The sequence below is a fragment of the Hakea prostrata genome, chromosome 11 (assembly GCF_041222555.1).
Source record: "Hakea prostrata isolate BN-2017 chromosome 11, UWA_Hpros_2, whole genome shotgun sequence".
NCBI lineage: Eukaryota > Viridiplantae > Streptophyta > Magnoliopsida > Proteales > Proteaceae > Hakea > Hakea prostrata.
Window position 1 is genome coordinate 20,734,409 of NC_142610.1, and position 14,186 is coordinate 20,748,594.

The 14,186-nt window shown below is 36.5% G+C and overlaps 1 protein-coding gene across 1 annotated transcript; it reads right to left on the reverse strand.

The window, feature by feature from the left end:
- Positions 1-495: 495 nt before the first annotated feature.
- Positions 496-4,868, reverse strand: LOC149000772 (homeobox-leucine zipper protein ROC8-like). Its single transcript, XM_089140907.1, has 10 exons — positions 4,302-4,868; positions 3,789-3,906; positions 3,468-3,656; positions 2,924-3,379; positions 2,719-2,820; positions 2,412-2,621; positions 2,124-2,304; positions 1,759-2,024; positions 1,592-1,681; positions 496-1,489 (listed from the first exon to the last, which is right to left on the reverse strand). The coding sequence occupies exons 1-10, from the start codon at positions 4,415-4,417 to the stop codon at positions 1,100-1,102; spliced, it is 2,118 nt and encodes a 705-aa protein (XP_088997033.1). The 5' UTR covers positions 4,418-4,868; the 3' UTR covers positions 496-1,099.
- Positions 4,869-14,186: the final 9,318 nt, after the last annotated feature.

Consider the following 14,186-nt stretch of genomic DNA (forward strand, 5'->3'; position numbering starts at 1 on the left):
GTTCTTCTCTCTCTCTTTTGTTAATGTGGAACTCTTTTCCTTAAGACGAGAGATGACCGAAGAAGTGTTTGCAGATTGAAAGAGAGGGAAGGTCGTTGAACTTTTATTTTAGATGGGTCAGGTTATCTTTTCAAGTAAAACCCGTTCAACATCGGGTTTTCACATTTAGATGAGGGCTTTGATCTCAGCTACTAAAATGAATTTTCTAAGTGTCATTCACTTTTACTGTTATGCACAGTAGAGAGATGTGCATACAAGAGAATTTTGAAAGAGATGAGGACTGATGCTATCTGTTGCATCATAAAGAGAACATGCCTTGAGCATAACAATTGAAAAAAAAGCTCACTAAGAACAGAGAAGCAGTAGTAGTTCTTAGGTGACCAACCACAATAACGAATCATAAAAGCTGTCCAATGTCAGCTTCCAGGACAGTTTAGTGCCAATAAAGATAGCTGAGTTTTGGTTAAACCAGTGCAGTGTGAGTTGTACCATACAGGCTTTAAACAATGGTATTTAATGGAGATTGTGCGGGCGGGCGCAAAGCTATGATCTGATGGACTAAACAACAAAACTACATTATTTCAATGTCAAATAAAACTCTTTTTTCTCTTATAACTGAACAAGAACAGTCAGGACTAAGGACAGAATAAATTAGCAAACTTTCCTAAATAGGAGACATTACGATATTCTAATGAAAATGAAGTCCTCGATCAACAGAAGTCAATGCCCGAACCATTATCCTTGCTGTATGGGAAGCTATAAAGACAAAAGATATGGAGAGAGAGAGAGAAGAGAGAGAGAAGAGTCCACACAGCAATGGAGGACGGCTATGGTGCGTTCTTGACTCCCAGTATTTAACTGATCTTTCTATCAAAAGATCAAATGGAAAGGGAGGGGGGGGTCTTCTGTCAGTAACAATTGTTGATGTTTTGCTGCTTTGGGCTTTTGCTATAGAAGCATTGAAGTATAAACCAACAACCAACCAACCTCAATGCATTGAATGCAACCAGCAAGAGGCCTCAGTTCTTCTGATCAGTGTATTTAAGAAGGTTGGAGATGGAGGAGAATAGAACAATGTATGACAGCCTTTGCAGCTATATCAGGAACTTGAGTAATTCAAGGCAGCTTTAATTTGGTGGACAGTGGTGTTGATGAGATTATTAACGGTAGCCACTGACTCCATATTCAGTTTTGCAGATGGCAAGCTGCTTACAAGTATCTGAAATGCCACTGTTACCAGTGAACCACCTGACCTGCTCCCTTGCATGCTTGAGCTTGTTGATGGCCCTGCTCCTCCCCCTTGATCTGGCCTGCCATCAGGAGATATGGTGAACCCAGATGGTAGTAGAGGGACATAACTGGTGTCTTCCCCGCTCATTGCTATGTTGACCGCTGGAAGGTCGACAGGTGAATAGACGATGAATGATCCAGATGGATCTGTAGAGCACTCTTGAAGTATCAACATGTTATTCTGGTTAGCATTCAAAGCCTGTTGGGAAGAACCCATAGTTAAAAATCAACAATAACAGTTGTAATCACCATAAGATATCTGAAGATTAACCAAAAGCCCTTCCAATTCCAACAAACTTACGCGAAAAACAGAGATACGGTTACCAGGATGTGAACCATTTGCAATGTGGGCAACCTCTTGCACTGAATTACCATTGGAGAGTACATCCCACTAACATATTCAAGAATAGATAATTTTAGTACTGATACATTCAACATAATGGTCACTGAGTTGTTGCTTATATATACCTGAGATCGAGTTCTGTCGTCCCTAAAGAAATTGAAGACAAGTTGTGGAGAAGCAGGGAGCCATATAGAGGTTGCTGCACTTAGGACCACACCATTAGGTTGGCCAGGATCAGAGCTTTTGTGAACTGTGATCCTAACACCATCATTCAAACCAGAAACTGTTGTCCACCCATTACCACTTGATGCACTTATGCTTGAGCAGAAATTGTTAATCATTCTTTGAGATAGCTTTAGAAAACTCCTCCTGGCTTCAGGTGAGGTAATCACTGCAACATTATCAAAATGACAGTTACTAAGCCACTGAATTGAACAAAAAGAGTACTTCTGGAAAAAGATTCATGTTTGGACAGAGATGATTCAAATACCTGAACTGGGCTCTCGATTGGAAACGGTGGTTACCATTAAACAAGCAAATCTCTCACACATTCTCTGAAGAGTGCTAACCCATCTTTCAGCTCCATATGCCCTTCCACTGTGAACAAGATCCCAGTACATTCGATGAGTCGGGTTCTTATCTTCCACTTCCACATGCTCCACCCAAGTAACCTTTCAAGCATTTCCAAGATTTTTCGTCAAATAAATAAAGAACTTATAGGTCCAATGAGGACAATCCCATAACAAAGAATGCCAATATATCGGATTGAATTGTATACCTTGGAGTATCCATTGGGCAAGTCTTGAATCAAACATCCAGAAGGAAGCTTCCGAATGAAACAAGGCAAAGCAGACTGGATCTCTCGGGATAAGTCAAAGGAAACATCTCCAATAGCCCATAACCCTTGTTCAATTTGCTGACAGTAACGGAGAAAGTAGAATTCTCGAGTTGGAACCAATGGGGAGAGAACCTGCATTTCTGCATACATCTATATTGGCCATTTTCAATCAGAATAGCTTCTCTTGAAACTATCAACCACATGCTATCTTAATCAAATCACAAGAAGAAAAAAGCAAGGTAATCACCAGTTGCAGGGAACCGCTTGGGCTTCCAACAATCCCAGATGTAATCACATCAATTGTCTTTGCTCTTAAGACAATTGTAGGGAATAGTTCAGCCCATTTGTTCTGCATTCAAAAGAAACCTCTTCAAGTAAATGAGAGAAAAAACATGGATTCCTGGTATTTACTGCAAGAAAACTAGAACTACAACATGGATAAAAGAGCTCACTGAGTCCATAAACATGTCAACCAATGCCAGTCCATTCATGATAACAACACCAGAGTCTCTTGAGGCCTCCACTCGAATATTGGGATTTTTCAAGAGGCTGGGTTTCAGGAACATCCTCTGATAGTTTTCAAAATTAAGCACTTCCCTCCCATCAGATTTCATCCACAAGGGATCAGTCATCTGGAATAGCCTGATCAATTCTTCTAGGGCATTGGCAGCAACTTCTGACATTAGTGACTTCTCCATATCTGAAATACCAGTCAGCAACGGTAGCGACGGAATAGATGAAGAGCTTCCTGAAAGAAGATCGAGATCAAGGGATGGTCCACCCATCGGCAGGCCTCCATAACTTCCAACAGATAAATCCAATGAGGAGCCTGAAAAAGGTTGAATGGATGGGAGTTGTGAAATAGGTCTTCCAATGTATTTTGCTGCCATGCTTGATACTCTATCAAGCTGCAAGACATTCCAAACGCAAAGGGGTGATTAACAGACGAAAATTCATCAACGAACTGGTAGAAGGCAGAGATAATCAGGCTAATACCTCTTCTTTCAATTGGACATTCTCCATTCGCAGTTTCTGTTCATCGAAATATGAATCCTCAGAAACAGGAGGACCACCACAATTTGGGCATATTATATGCTTTAGTGCTTCTCTCATTGCTATGTTTTCACATCGGATCTTATCATTTTCTGCCTTTAGAACACAATTATCCGCACGTTCATGTTGTGCCTGAATCATATAAACAAAGAGGAATTGCTTTTTGAAAAATTTGAAAAAAATGGAAACTGCAAACAGTAGAAACAGAAAGAACAAACCAACACTATAACCTGTTGGAGCAAAATTACGCAACAATCAGATTACCTTCATCTGGGTCCTCCTGTTTTGAAACCAAAACTTGATCTGGCGAGGCTCTAGCCCCAAATCCCTGCTCAACTGGTTCCGTTGCTTCTCGTCTGGGTGCGGATACTCCTTGAAAACCCTTCATTTCCAGAAACAAAAAAACTCATTACCCTCGAGATAACACTGTACATGCTCCTTTACAAAGACGAAAGGAACCCAATACAGAAAAAAGGAACAAACACGCGAATGACCATTTAAAAAAAAAAAAAAAAAAACACTTGGTTCCACCAGGGATCAAACTCCATAGGAATCGAAGACCAGAATAAACTAAAAACAAACTCGAATAGAAAACTCATCAGGGACCCAAAAAGATAATGAGGAACCAAAAGCAACCAACCACATAAAACAATAGGCTTAAACCCAACAGACCAGAAAAACGGCAGTTCCAGAAAAACAGGTGAATGAAAAGTGAAACAAATTTCCAGCCAAAAGAAAAAAGGAAAAGAAAAACACTGCATGACAGTGATCTATTACGCTTCAAGCTCTTGAATCTGACGAGCTGTGTGTCTATGGTATCTCTTCTTCTTCCTCTGAGGGTCAGATAAATCTGGGTCCTCGCCAGACCCACCGCCCCCACTACCGGATTCCATTATAGTCACCACCAGCACCGTCTGTTCTTGCTGCTTCTGTAGTTGGTTTTATCACTTCTGCTCATGATATTAATGAAGACTGGTTCAGTAACAGAGAACCCATCGAGTACTGCAACTGTAGAGTTGGTTTGTTCTTGGCTTGAATTGCTCTGCTCCTCTTCATTCGCTTCTGCATTGCCCATTTCATTTCAGCAAGAGAAAAAACTGCCGGAAAATCTGTGAAATCGGCATGAATCAGGGAGAACAGAGATACTCTGTAACCCACAATAAAAAAAACTAAAAATTCTCCTTCTGCCCAAATTAAATTCCAAAGATTTGACAATATTCCGACCACAAAGCGCCCAATATGAGCGGTAACCGACGAATTTTGAAGCTCACTCTTCTAATTTCTGAATACTCGGTGAGAGGCATTTAAATCCTTTTTCTCTCCTTCTTTCTCTCTCTCTTTCCTTCTTAGATGTTCTGTACAGCTTCATAGCCTTGAAGCTTTTTAAGACGATTTGCTGGCGGTAGATTTCACGGCAGCCGGAGCTGAGGTTTTGGAACGGATGAATTGTCAAAATTACCCTTTTCCTCTCTTTCTCCACCACAGCAGGCACAGCTCTCCCTAAGTCACCCTTTTGTGTCTAAAAGTCAAACCTTGTGTCCTTTTATGGAAATCTATATTTAATGATGGTTTTCACTTTTTTCCCAATTTTGGTTTCATTTTCATGTACTTTTTATTTAAATTTAAGGACCCGTTTGGCAAATTTTTAAAGCCTTTGTGTTGATCATGGAAGGGCATGGGAGTGGTTTTGGGTATGGGCTATAGACCTTAATCATAGCCAAACTTCAATATCACAATGTGGTTGGTCTATGGTGACAACCATGATAGTTCGAGATCTCGATCATGACTTCTCAGTAGTTTCTGATTGACATTTTGGTTTGATTGACATGGCTCATCAGTCTTCTACCTTTGAAAGATCTATATGTAGAATATGAAGCGTCCATTCAATACTAAAGCTTAAGAGATACATCGAATGACAAGATTGTTCATTTCAGATATTGCCATGATTCGACTTTAAGTGATGTATATTATTATTAAATTATTACGAATCAATCTTCTAATAGAAAATTTTCATATTCGTTTACCACAGAGTTTTATATCACCTGAAATCGAAAGTAAACCACACAATATTCTGTAATATCCAAAGTATATTGAAGAAGCTCATTAACAACATTAACAACAAACTATGAGTGTATTAAAAATCAAAATTGTTTATGGAATATAAAGATACATAATGAGAACATTCAATAAAAATCCTAACAATGTATCATGGTGCATCATGTCTACTAACTTCCTTGAATATCAAACATAATATGGAAAACAAGCTAAACACAGCATAGATTTATGAATTATTATAGCCAATTATTCCTCATAAGTATATTAAAGTTTCTTAAATTCATCAGAAGAAAGTTGTAAAATGGACTACCTGCATTGAAACATATCTACAACTCGATACTATTCCTCCCTCTCATCCAAATTGTAATCAAATTACATTTTTAAACATAAGATTCCTAATAAAGAAGAACCCATAAAAGACCATTCATCATAAAATATTACTTATGGATATCCAAGAACTTACATTATTGCAAGAGAAGAACATCCATAGCTAGTTTGAAATCCATGGATGTGTGAAAAACTTTAGAATAATTATCAAATTAATGACTAACTCATTTATTTTTAATTAATCTGATAATTCTCTAATTAAACTCAACAAAATACAAGTTTGAAGTTCAATAAACAAAGTATTTTCGAGGGCATATCTGTCATTTCAAACAATGCCAAATCAGGGTTTGGATTGAAAGTACAAAAGGGGAGCGAGAGGGGAGAGAGAGAGATTCTATTTTGAATTTATTATATATATTTTTAATTCTTGGTTTAGATTTTCGAAAAAATAAATAAAATAGTATTTTTCTAATGTCAGATTCCGTACTTCCTTTCTTTACTCGTCGTTATGCCGTCGGACGATGGTTTGGTGATAAAAGTCAGAATCGCATTCAATGCATTCTCTCTCTGTTTCACTTTCACACTTTTTGGGTTTTAACTTTTTTCTATACCGTGTGGGCTCCACTTCGACCTGCACCGGCTTTTTTTCGACCGTCTGATGGTTTTGATTGGACACTTTAGATTTGACCACGTTGGAATCCATTTTGACTTTCAATTCTTTTTCCAGAAATGCCCAAGCCGTTAACCTTTTTTTTTTGGTTTTTCGAGAAAGCGCGTAAGGAAGAGAGTGAGAATATGCGCGCGTGCGAATGAATTGAATTCGATAGATACTGGCGTGCGTCATCGTGTATGGATATGCCGCCACGTGTAAGAGAGAATTTCCCAGAGCCGTAACTTCGAAAGATCTGTTTGGGAAGAGTTACGTAACGTAGGGCTTTTAAAAAGTGACCCTTTATTACGACCACGTGTGGTTATCCGCTACTTTTGAAAGTTGATATACTACTAGAAAGCGAACCAAGGGTCCTAGTTGACTCACTTGACTACATATGGCTTTGGATTCTTTATTTCTTAGGCAGTAAAAATACCTTCAAAGAATTTAGTATATTCTACTCCTCCACAGGGGCAAGATGGTCATTTCACTAGTCTTCGACGAAAACGAACTCTTATATAGTACATATCCTTTCCACTCAACTACCCGTCCTCCCATTCTTCCACCCAAACACATGAGCCTAACTGTGCACCACTGAGGTTAGGCAGATTGGGAGACAAGATTTGGACTCACGTTTATAAATAGAAGGAATTAAAGAAGATTATAATTTGTGATACTTCTTCTCATTTACATCATTCCTATTTAGTGAGGATAACATTGACAGAAGGCCATCAACTGCAAACATGACTTTCTGGGGAGAATGCATATACCTAGTGAAGAAGTCGAAATAGCTACTAACCTCATGAATATGATGCACAAAAGCACGATGAGTAAAACAATCCTAATTTTATATATTCTATGTTTTGAGTCATGCGGGCAAGAAGTGATCTCCTATTTTATAGCAACCTAGGATTTCTTAATGTACGGCTAAGAAATTTGGCTGAATTGGTAAAGATCAATGCTTCATAATGTGAGATAAAGAGTTTAAATTTTCCAAAGGCCAGAGACGTAGTCTTGAATATATACAAGAGTTAATCATATCCTAGAGGGCTTAAGCTTTGAGCCCAAAATTTTGCAAGGGTGACATGTTATTTTAAATGTATGATATATATAAAAATAGAATTACATGTAAATTTCACTTCTTCTATAGTACATATAAATTTTAGTTTTACTTTTTGTATTTAACATTATGACAAAATTGTTCATTACAATGCAATAGTATTTATGAAAAATTATTGCAATGTATATTGAAACCTTAAAAGACCAAGGGAGAAGTTTATTGAGAAACATGTTCATGCATTAAAAATCATTAGGAGTTAAGTAATCAAATCTTCATAAGACCACATATAAGTTCTTAAATTACTAAAGTGAGACATGAGATAAAGTTTTTAATATATAACTTAATTACAAAAAAATTGGAAAAGCTAATCAGGTTCTAGAGTTTTAATGAATATTAATGTGCAATATTGAGGTGACAACAATTTACGCAGTTGCCTTGTGAGGTCAACTTTGTGTTGATGACAACTACATATATTACTCTAAGGTCTGATATGTTAATTAAACTCCGGCATCAACCTAGTAAGTTTTGATATAATATTTGTAATTAAACTCTTGTATTCTTTAAATAATTTTTAAAGTTATTTAATGGAGTTTTGTTGATGAGGTACCATGCATGATGCTCTTCAATTTGGAGACTCATTTATATTATACATGAACAATGAGGTATATGGGAATATTTTAAAAGTTATTTAATGGACTTTTGTTGATGAGGTATCATGCATGATGCTCTTCAATTTGGAGATTCATTTATATTATATATGAACAATGAGGTATATGGGAGGTATATGGGAATATTTTACTGGAAGAAACTAAGAATTGTTTATTTAATAAAATTAGGGTTAATGCAAGTTAGTCAAAATCTTTTCATTAATTCACCATAGGTCAAAAGAAGTGACTCTTGAAGGTCCTACTGACTTCTACACAAAATCCTTTTAATTAAACTTTACTTTCTTTGGTGATTCTTAAGTGTAATTGAATTTTACAAGTGCAATAGAGAATTCTATGTTCTTTTATTTACAATATTATTATTATTTTAAGCTTCTTGGATTTTGGCAAAATTATTACTTCACCACCTGCACTTTGTTTCTTAAATGTTTTGGTATTGTTCTTCTGATGGGCCTTGATGCAGTTTGTAGATTAAAATGTATTACTCAATTGTGGCCATATGTCATGAAGACCTTTCATGATTTTGTATTTTAAATGTATGGTTGTGTTTGCAGGTTGTTGAAGCAACTACTACCAAATACTATAAGTGAAGTGTATGTCTTCTTCATTGCAATGAAGCAATCCATAAAGCATGAGCTGGCTGATTTGCAGGAGTAAATAAGGAGGCTATTCTTGGTTGAGGTTGCCTTCTTCCTAAAGTGTAAATGATCCTTAATTTCATCATTGAATAGAAACAATTGCATGGTCTTATTAGGTGCATTTTCTTCGACACTTAAATCTTGTCAAGTTTTCATTACTAATGGATGTCTATTTCAACGATCATGATTAGTCGTACTCCAACTAAATACGTTAGCTAATATAAAGTTTAGACTTAATTAATGTAAAAGAGTCTATTAGGGTTTTCTTCGACATTGGTGGTTGATCTAACACATCACCCTCCTCCTTTAATTTGTTGGTGAGGGTTTCACACTTTGCTATATTCAAATTCTCAAAAATTGGTTCTCGGGAAGCAACAACTTTTATATAAGAGAGTTTTCACATCATGATTATGCTCTTGCATATCTGAAATGTCAAGTCAAGTCAACTAAGACTTGTCCTAACTACTTAAGTTCATCCAATGGTGACATTGTGAAATGGCTTTTAAAGGTATTATCGCTTGATATTGTTGTAATTTTCATTTACCATTCAAACTATTTCCTTTTATTGACCGTCAAAATCGATAAAGATGTTTTCGTGATAAAAACTATAGTTGGAATTCCGCGTGATAGAACAAATATGCATAACTATCTTAATTAAATGACATTTATAGGATCGAAAGGAAAGTTCATTTAATTAGTTGGTGCAGTTGATGATTAGAAGTTCTTCAATGATGATGCAAACTGAGAGCCTTACTTGCAGCTTAGTAGATGAACATCAAATGCATAGAGAGCTACAAATGAAATAAATGCTATTAACATATAAGTTGCAGTGTTAGCATTTAACTGAATTCAACTCAACTAAACCTTTTAAGTATTTTGAGTAGCTAGGGCTACCCATAAACCTATCTACCATCATCTACCACTATACTCCATGGAGGCAATTTCTACAATTCCTCTTAATTTCCCTCTTTATTACTGTGCTTTCTTTATAGGAATTTCTAACAAAAGTAACCGGCCAATCATCTCTAGACACACAACTGATGGTTGTTGTGAATTCTCTAACTTTCTAGGGCCAAGTGTTACCAAAAACAGATGCCACTGTGTGGAACATTTGCTTAAAGTCATTAACTAATAAAGAACATAGAATGGAAGTTCTTCTTGTTAAGCTTAATCTCCTTACTTGAAGACCTCAGATGCCAGACCTGAAGAAGGTGTGTGCGAAGCTAAATGGTCCAGAAAAAAAAAAGATGGGTTTCTGGTGCTTCCACTGCTCTCATTTTGCAAGAAATGAACTCTAGGATCTTCAACACAATTAGACCTGAACCAAGCAGCCTGCAAGGCTGCAAAATTATCGATATTTAATCTTATTACTCTCTGGGTTTCTATCACTCTTCAGGTGATAACACAATAATTGTTTAAGGATGATTTTTTTTCAGAAATTTACCAAAAGAAACAAGGAATGGTCTCTTCTATCGTCTATGAAGATATAGTACTGCTTCCTTTGCTTTCAGTAGATGAAAACTACGAATTACTTCTCCTGCAACTTCTTGATAAACCGATAATTCTTGATTGTATCAGTTGTGTTTGTTTGAATCTGTTCACAGAAGGTAATTGATTTATATCCAAAGACTGATCAAGAGACCTATACACATACATGTAAGCTTTGCATAAAATGAGTCCTTGTGAAATGCCAACGTTGAGAAACTACAAAACCGGTTACTTCAACGTAGGTCTATCATATGAATATGGCTGATTCTTCTTGTTTTTTTATTCAGAAAAGGTTGGGTTGGACCGGGTTCTTTTAAATTCAAGCCCAACCCTAATCCGTTGCTTTCAATGGGCCCAAGCCTCAGCCCATGGAGGCCCAACTTTGATTCAACCCTCACCTTTTCTCAGGGTTGAGCAGGTTTAGGAGAGAAAGCTTGGCCTTGATGGCTGAAATGCTAACTGAGCTCGAATTCAACAAATTGCTCGTCCAGCTAAAGCGTTATGGTCAACTCGTGATATTCTAGAGGATATTTGGGGGATGTGCCACTGTTTTGCCATCATGTTTTTATACATCATCTCAAGGGTAAGTTAATTTAGTCCGCTGATTTTTTGACTGGTTTAGTTTCAGACGATGCTAAAATAGAGCTTCAATTGATCATTTGCCACTCCGGCTCTCGGGATTGTCGAGCAAGACCAGAATGGCTACAATTACTTTCGTTTGTAGATGTTATGTAATATATCTTTAGGGGTGTTATTAATGTAAAGTGGTTTGTTTAACGGCCTTAAAACAAAAAAGGGTTTTGGTTCAAACCAGCCCATTTAAGTCAAGATCGGGCTAGGGCTTTCTTGATTAGCGGTTTGGGCTTCGGGTTGCCACCTAACGGGTTAGGTTGACCTAATGGTTTGGATTTGGGTTTGGGCTAACGGTTTTGGGACTAAATTTAAAAATCAATATTGAAATTTATTTTTATTTTTTCCTCAATTCCAAATCCTAGTTTCTCACACACAAAATTACAAAAGATAGATGATGAAGACTCCAAGTAGATCCAATGATAAGGGATGGCATTAGCATGAAACGGTGAAAAATGAAAATTGGAACCCTGATGCCTGATTTCACAAAAGTGAAAAATGTGAAGAGATCAAAAGTTTAAAAACACCACAACAGGTGGAAGAATTAACGATTAAGATTAAGACTTAAGAGTTAAGAGTTATCAATTAAGACTTTTAAATTTTAAAATAATAAAACTAAATGAAATTTGAAAATTAAAAAGTTAAAAGTTAAAACTTAAACCTTTAAACGTGTTAGGACTCAACTCTCTCAACTACTCAAACTTGAGTCTCAACGTCTCAAACACCGAAATTCATGGATCATTAATTACATCTAAACACTACAAAAAAAAAAAAAATTTTAATTACATTTAATATTTTAATTTTATTTATGTAAAAGAACCTAGCAGAATTTGACGACATTGCTCGCCAGCAAACAAATTGAAGCCAACCGATTAGAGTGAGGACCCTCAGCCCAATTACTACCCATTTAGGATCGGTTCGGGCTATAATAGGCCGATTCGGTCCGGTTTTAACGGTTTGGGTTGAAAATTAACACCCCTATCTGTATATAAAGTGTTTGTTTAAATAAAAAATAAAAAAATAAAAAAGAAGAAGAAGGTTTTGGCTCAAAAATTCCAGTGCCCGGCAATCCCCCCTAGTGCGCCCGTAACCGTCCCAAAGGTCGAGGCTAGGGCGACCTTGATTAGGGTTAGAGTCGGATTAGGGTTGAGTGTGTAACTTTACCTTGCTCAACACAACCGTAATTAGTGTTAAACCTATGCTAGGGTATTTTGGGGTTAGGGTTCCCATGGTAGGGTTTTTACTTTTAGGGTTAGGGTTTTGAAAAGCTGCTTTTAACTGTTGAATGCACATTTTCGTTTGATATGTTTCAACTATTTTATTGGTACATTATGTGTTTTAATTATTGAATGAAGTACATGGTTTTTCATTCTCAAGTCATAAGGAAACATTAGGTTCATGTCGAATAAAAAATTTGACTACAAAGTACACTTGAGGTCAAAGTAGAATTCCTATTTGTTACCGTACGAGTTCTCGAAAGGTAACACATGACCAGAAGTAGATCCAATGGTTGTGATTATAAAGATGAATGACCGAATGAGATCACAACCATTAGATCTATTTATTTATTTATTTTTATCATGTATCACCTTAGGACCACATAGACTAAACAAACAGAAATTCAATTAGATATAAATTCATGTAATTTGAAAGAGAAGGAAGGGTGTATCGTGAAAATAGGAAAATCTGTTTGGTACGGACGAAACTCGAGGGAAAAAAAATTACAACTCGGAAAAGTAGGAAATATAAACATTCCCTAGTAACTCTAGAAGAATGATTTTTTTTACAGCACCTCCTTAATAGTGATTTTGTTAAAATTTTAGTTTTAGAGTCAACGTGAAATCGAGATGCGAAAAGAAACTTTCACATGAATAGATGAAGACACCAAAATATATACTCTTTTGATTTTAATTTAGATTCTCTGTTAGAAGTAATACACATAATTCATAGTTTTGCAAATAATGTTAATTTTTTATTTATTTAAGTCTTAAGATAAGATTTGGTTTAATTTGGTTATAGGTTGTAATTTTCCATTGCAAAACAAATTGAATAAGACTTCGGTTTGGTCTGAATCTGATGTCTTCGGCTTTTCTGTTTGATTTCGAGATGATACCATCAAGTTTGAAGGGAATCCAAATCCTCTCCACCAATTCACTGACTCTCACATAATTGTGAGACTCACATTGTACAGTGTCATGTCCGTGTGTCATGCAACACGGGTGAGTCGCGACTTTGCACGCTTAGTGGACATGATTTCCCGAGTTTGAGGGTTCGGGTCTCAGTTATCTCCTCACATATGTGAGAGTTAGTGGACATGTTCCCGTTTGAGGGTCGGTGTCATGCAACCATAGTCTGTGGGGTTGTCCGGTACGCTTATGTGAGAGTGAGTGGACAGGATTTCTACTAGTTTGAGGGTTAGGGTCTTCCGTTGTCGGCTTTCGACCATAGTCTACAGGGGTTGTCCGGTACTGGTGATGGGTCTCATTTTTTAGATTTTTTGAATTATTTTTCACTTGTGAGCCCCGATGTATTTGTGGTTATAAAGCCGTATTGTACTTCCGGTCAGGGGAGATGACCACACACTCCTAGTTTAAAAAGGTAAAATGACCACACTCCTAGTTTAAAGGGGTAAAAGTAAAATTTTTTTTTTTTTTTAAATGATTATTTTTGAGAGCCCCCAGGTGTAATTCCTTTCTCTACAATTCCTGTAATTATCTCTTAAGATTGTGCCATGTGGCATTTAAGTAATCCAACGTTACCTAACAAACTAGAGTTTAAATAAAATTCAAATTTAAGAGTGGGTTTAAATAAATTTCAAATTTAATTTTAATTAGGTAACCGTTGGATTACTTAAATGCCACATGGAACAATCCTAGGAGGGAATTACAGGAAATTGTAGGGAAAGAGTTACAGAAGATGTAAATTCGCGAGGGTCTCTCCAACTTCCACTCACCCAATCTCCTATTTTACCGTTCTCAGTCTCCTCTTTCTCTTGTATTGCATTCGCAAGGACTCTAGAGTTTGTTATTTTCTCTTACCATAATCACTATTTCTATATAATCATTTGCTAGAGTTTAACTGTCTCTCATATTGGAGAAAGAAGATTTTCTTAATCACAGCGCTGAGGTTTGAAGTAAGTTTTCAGGGTTG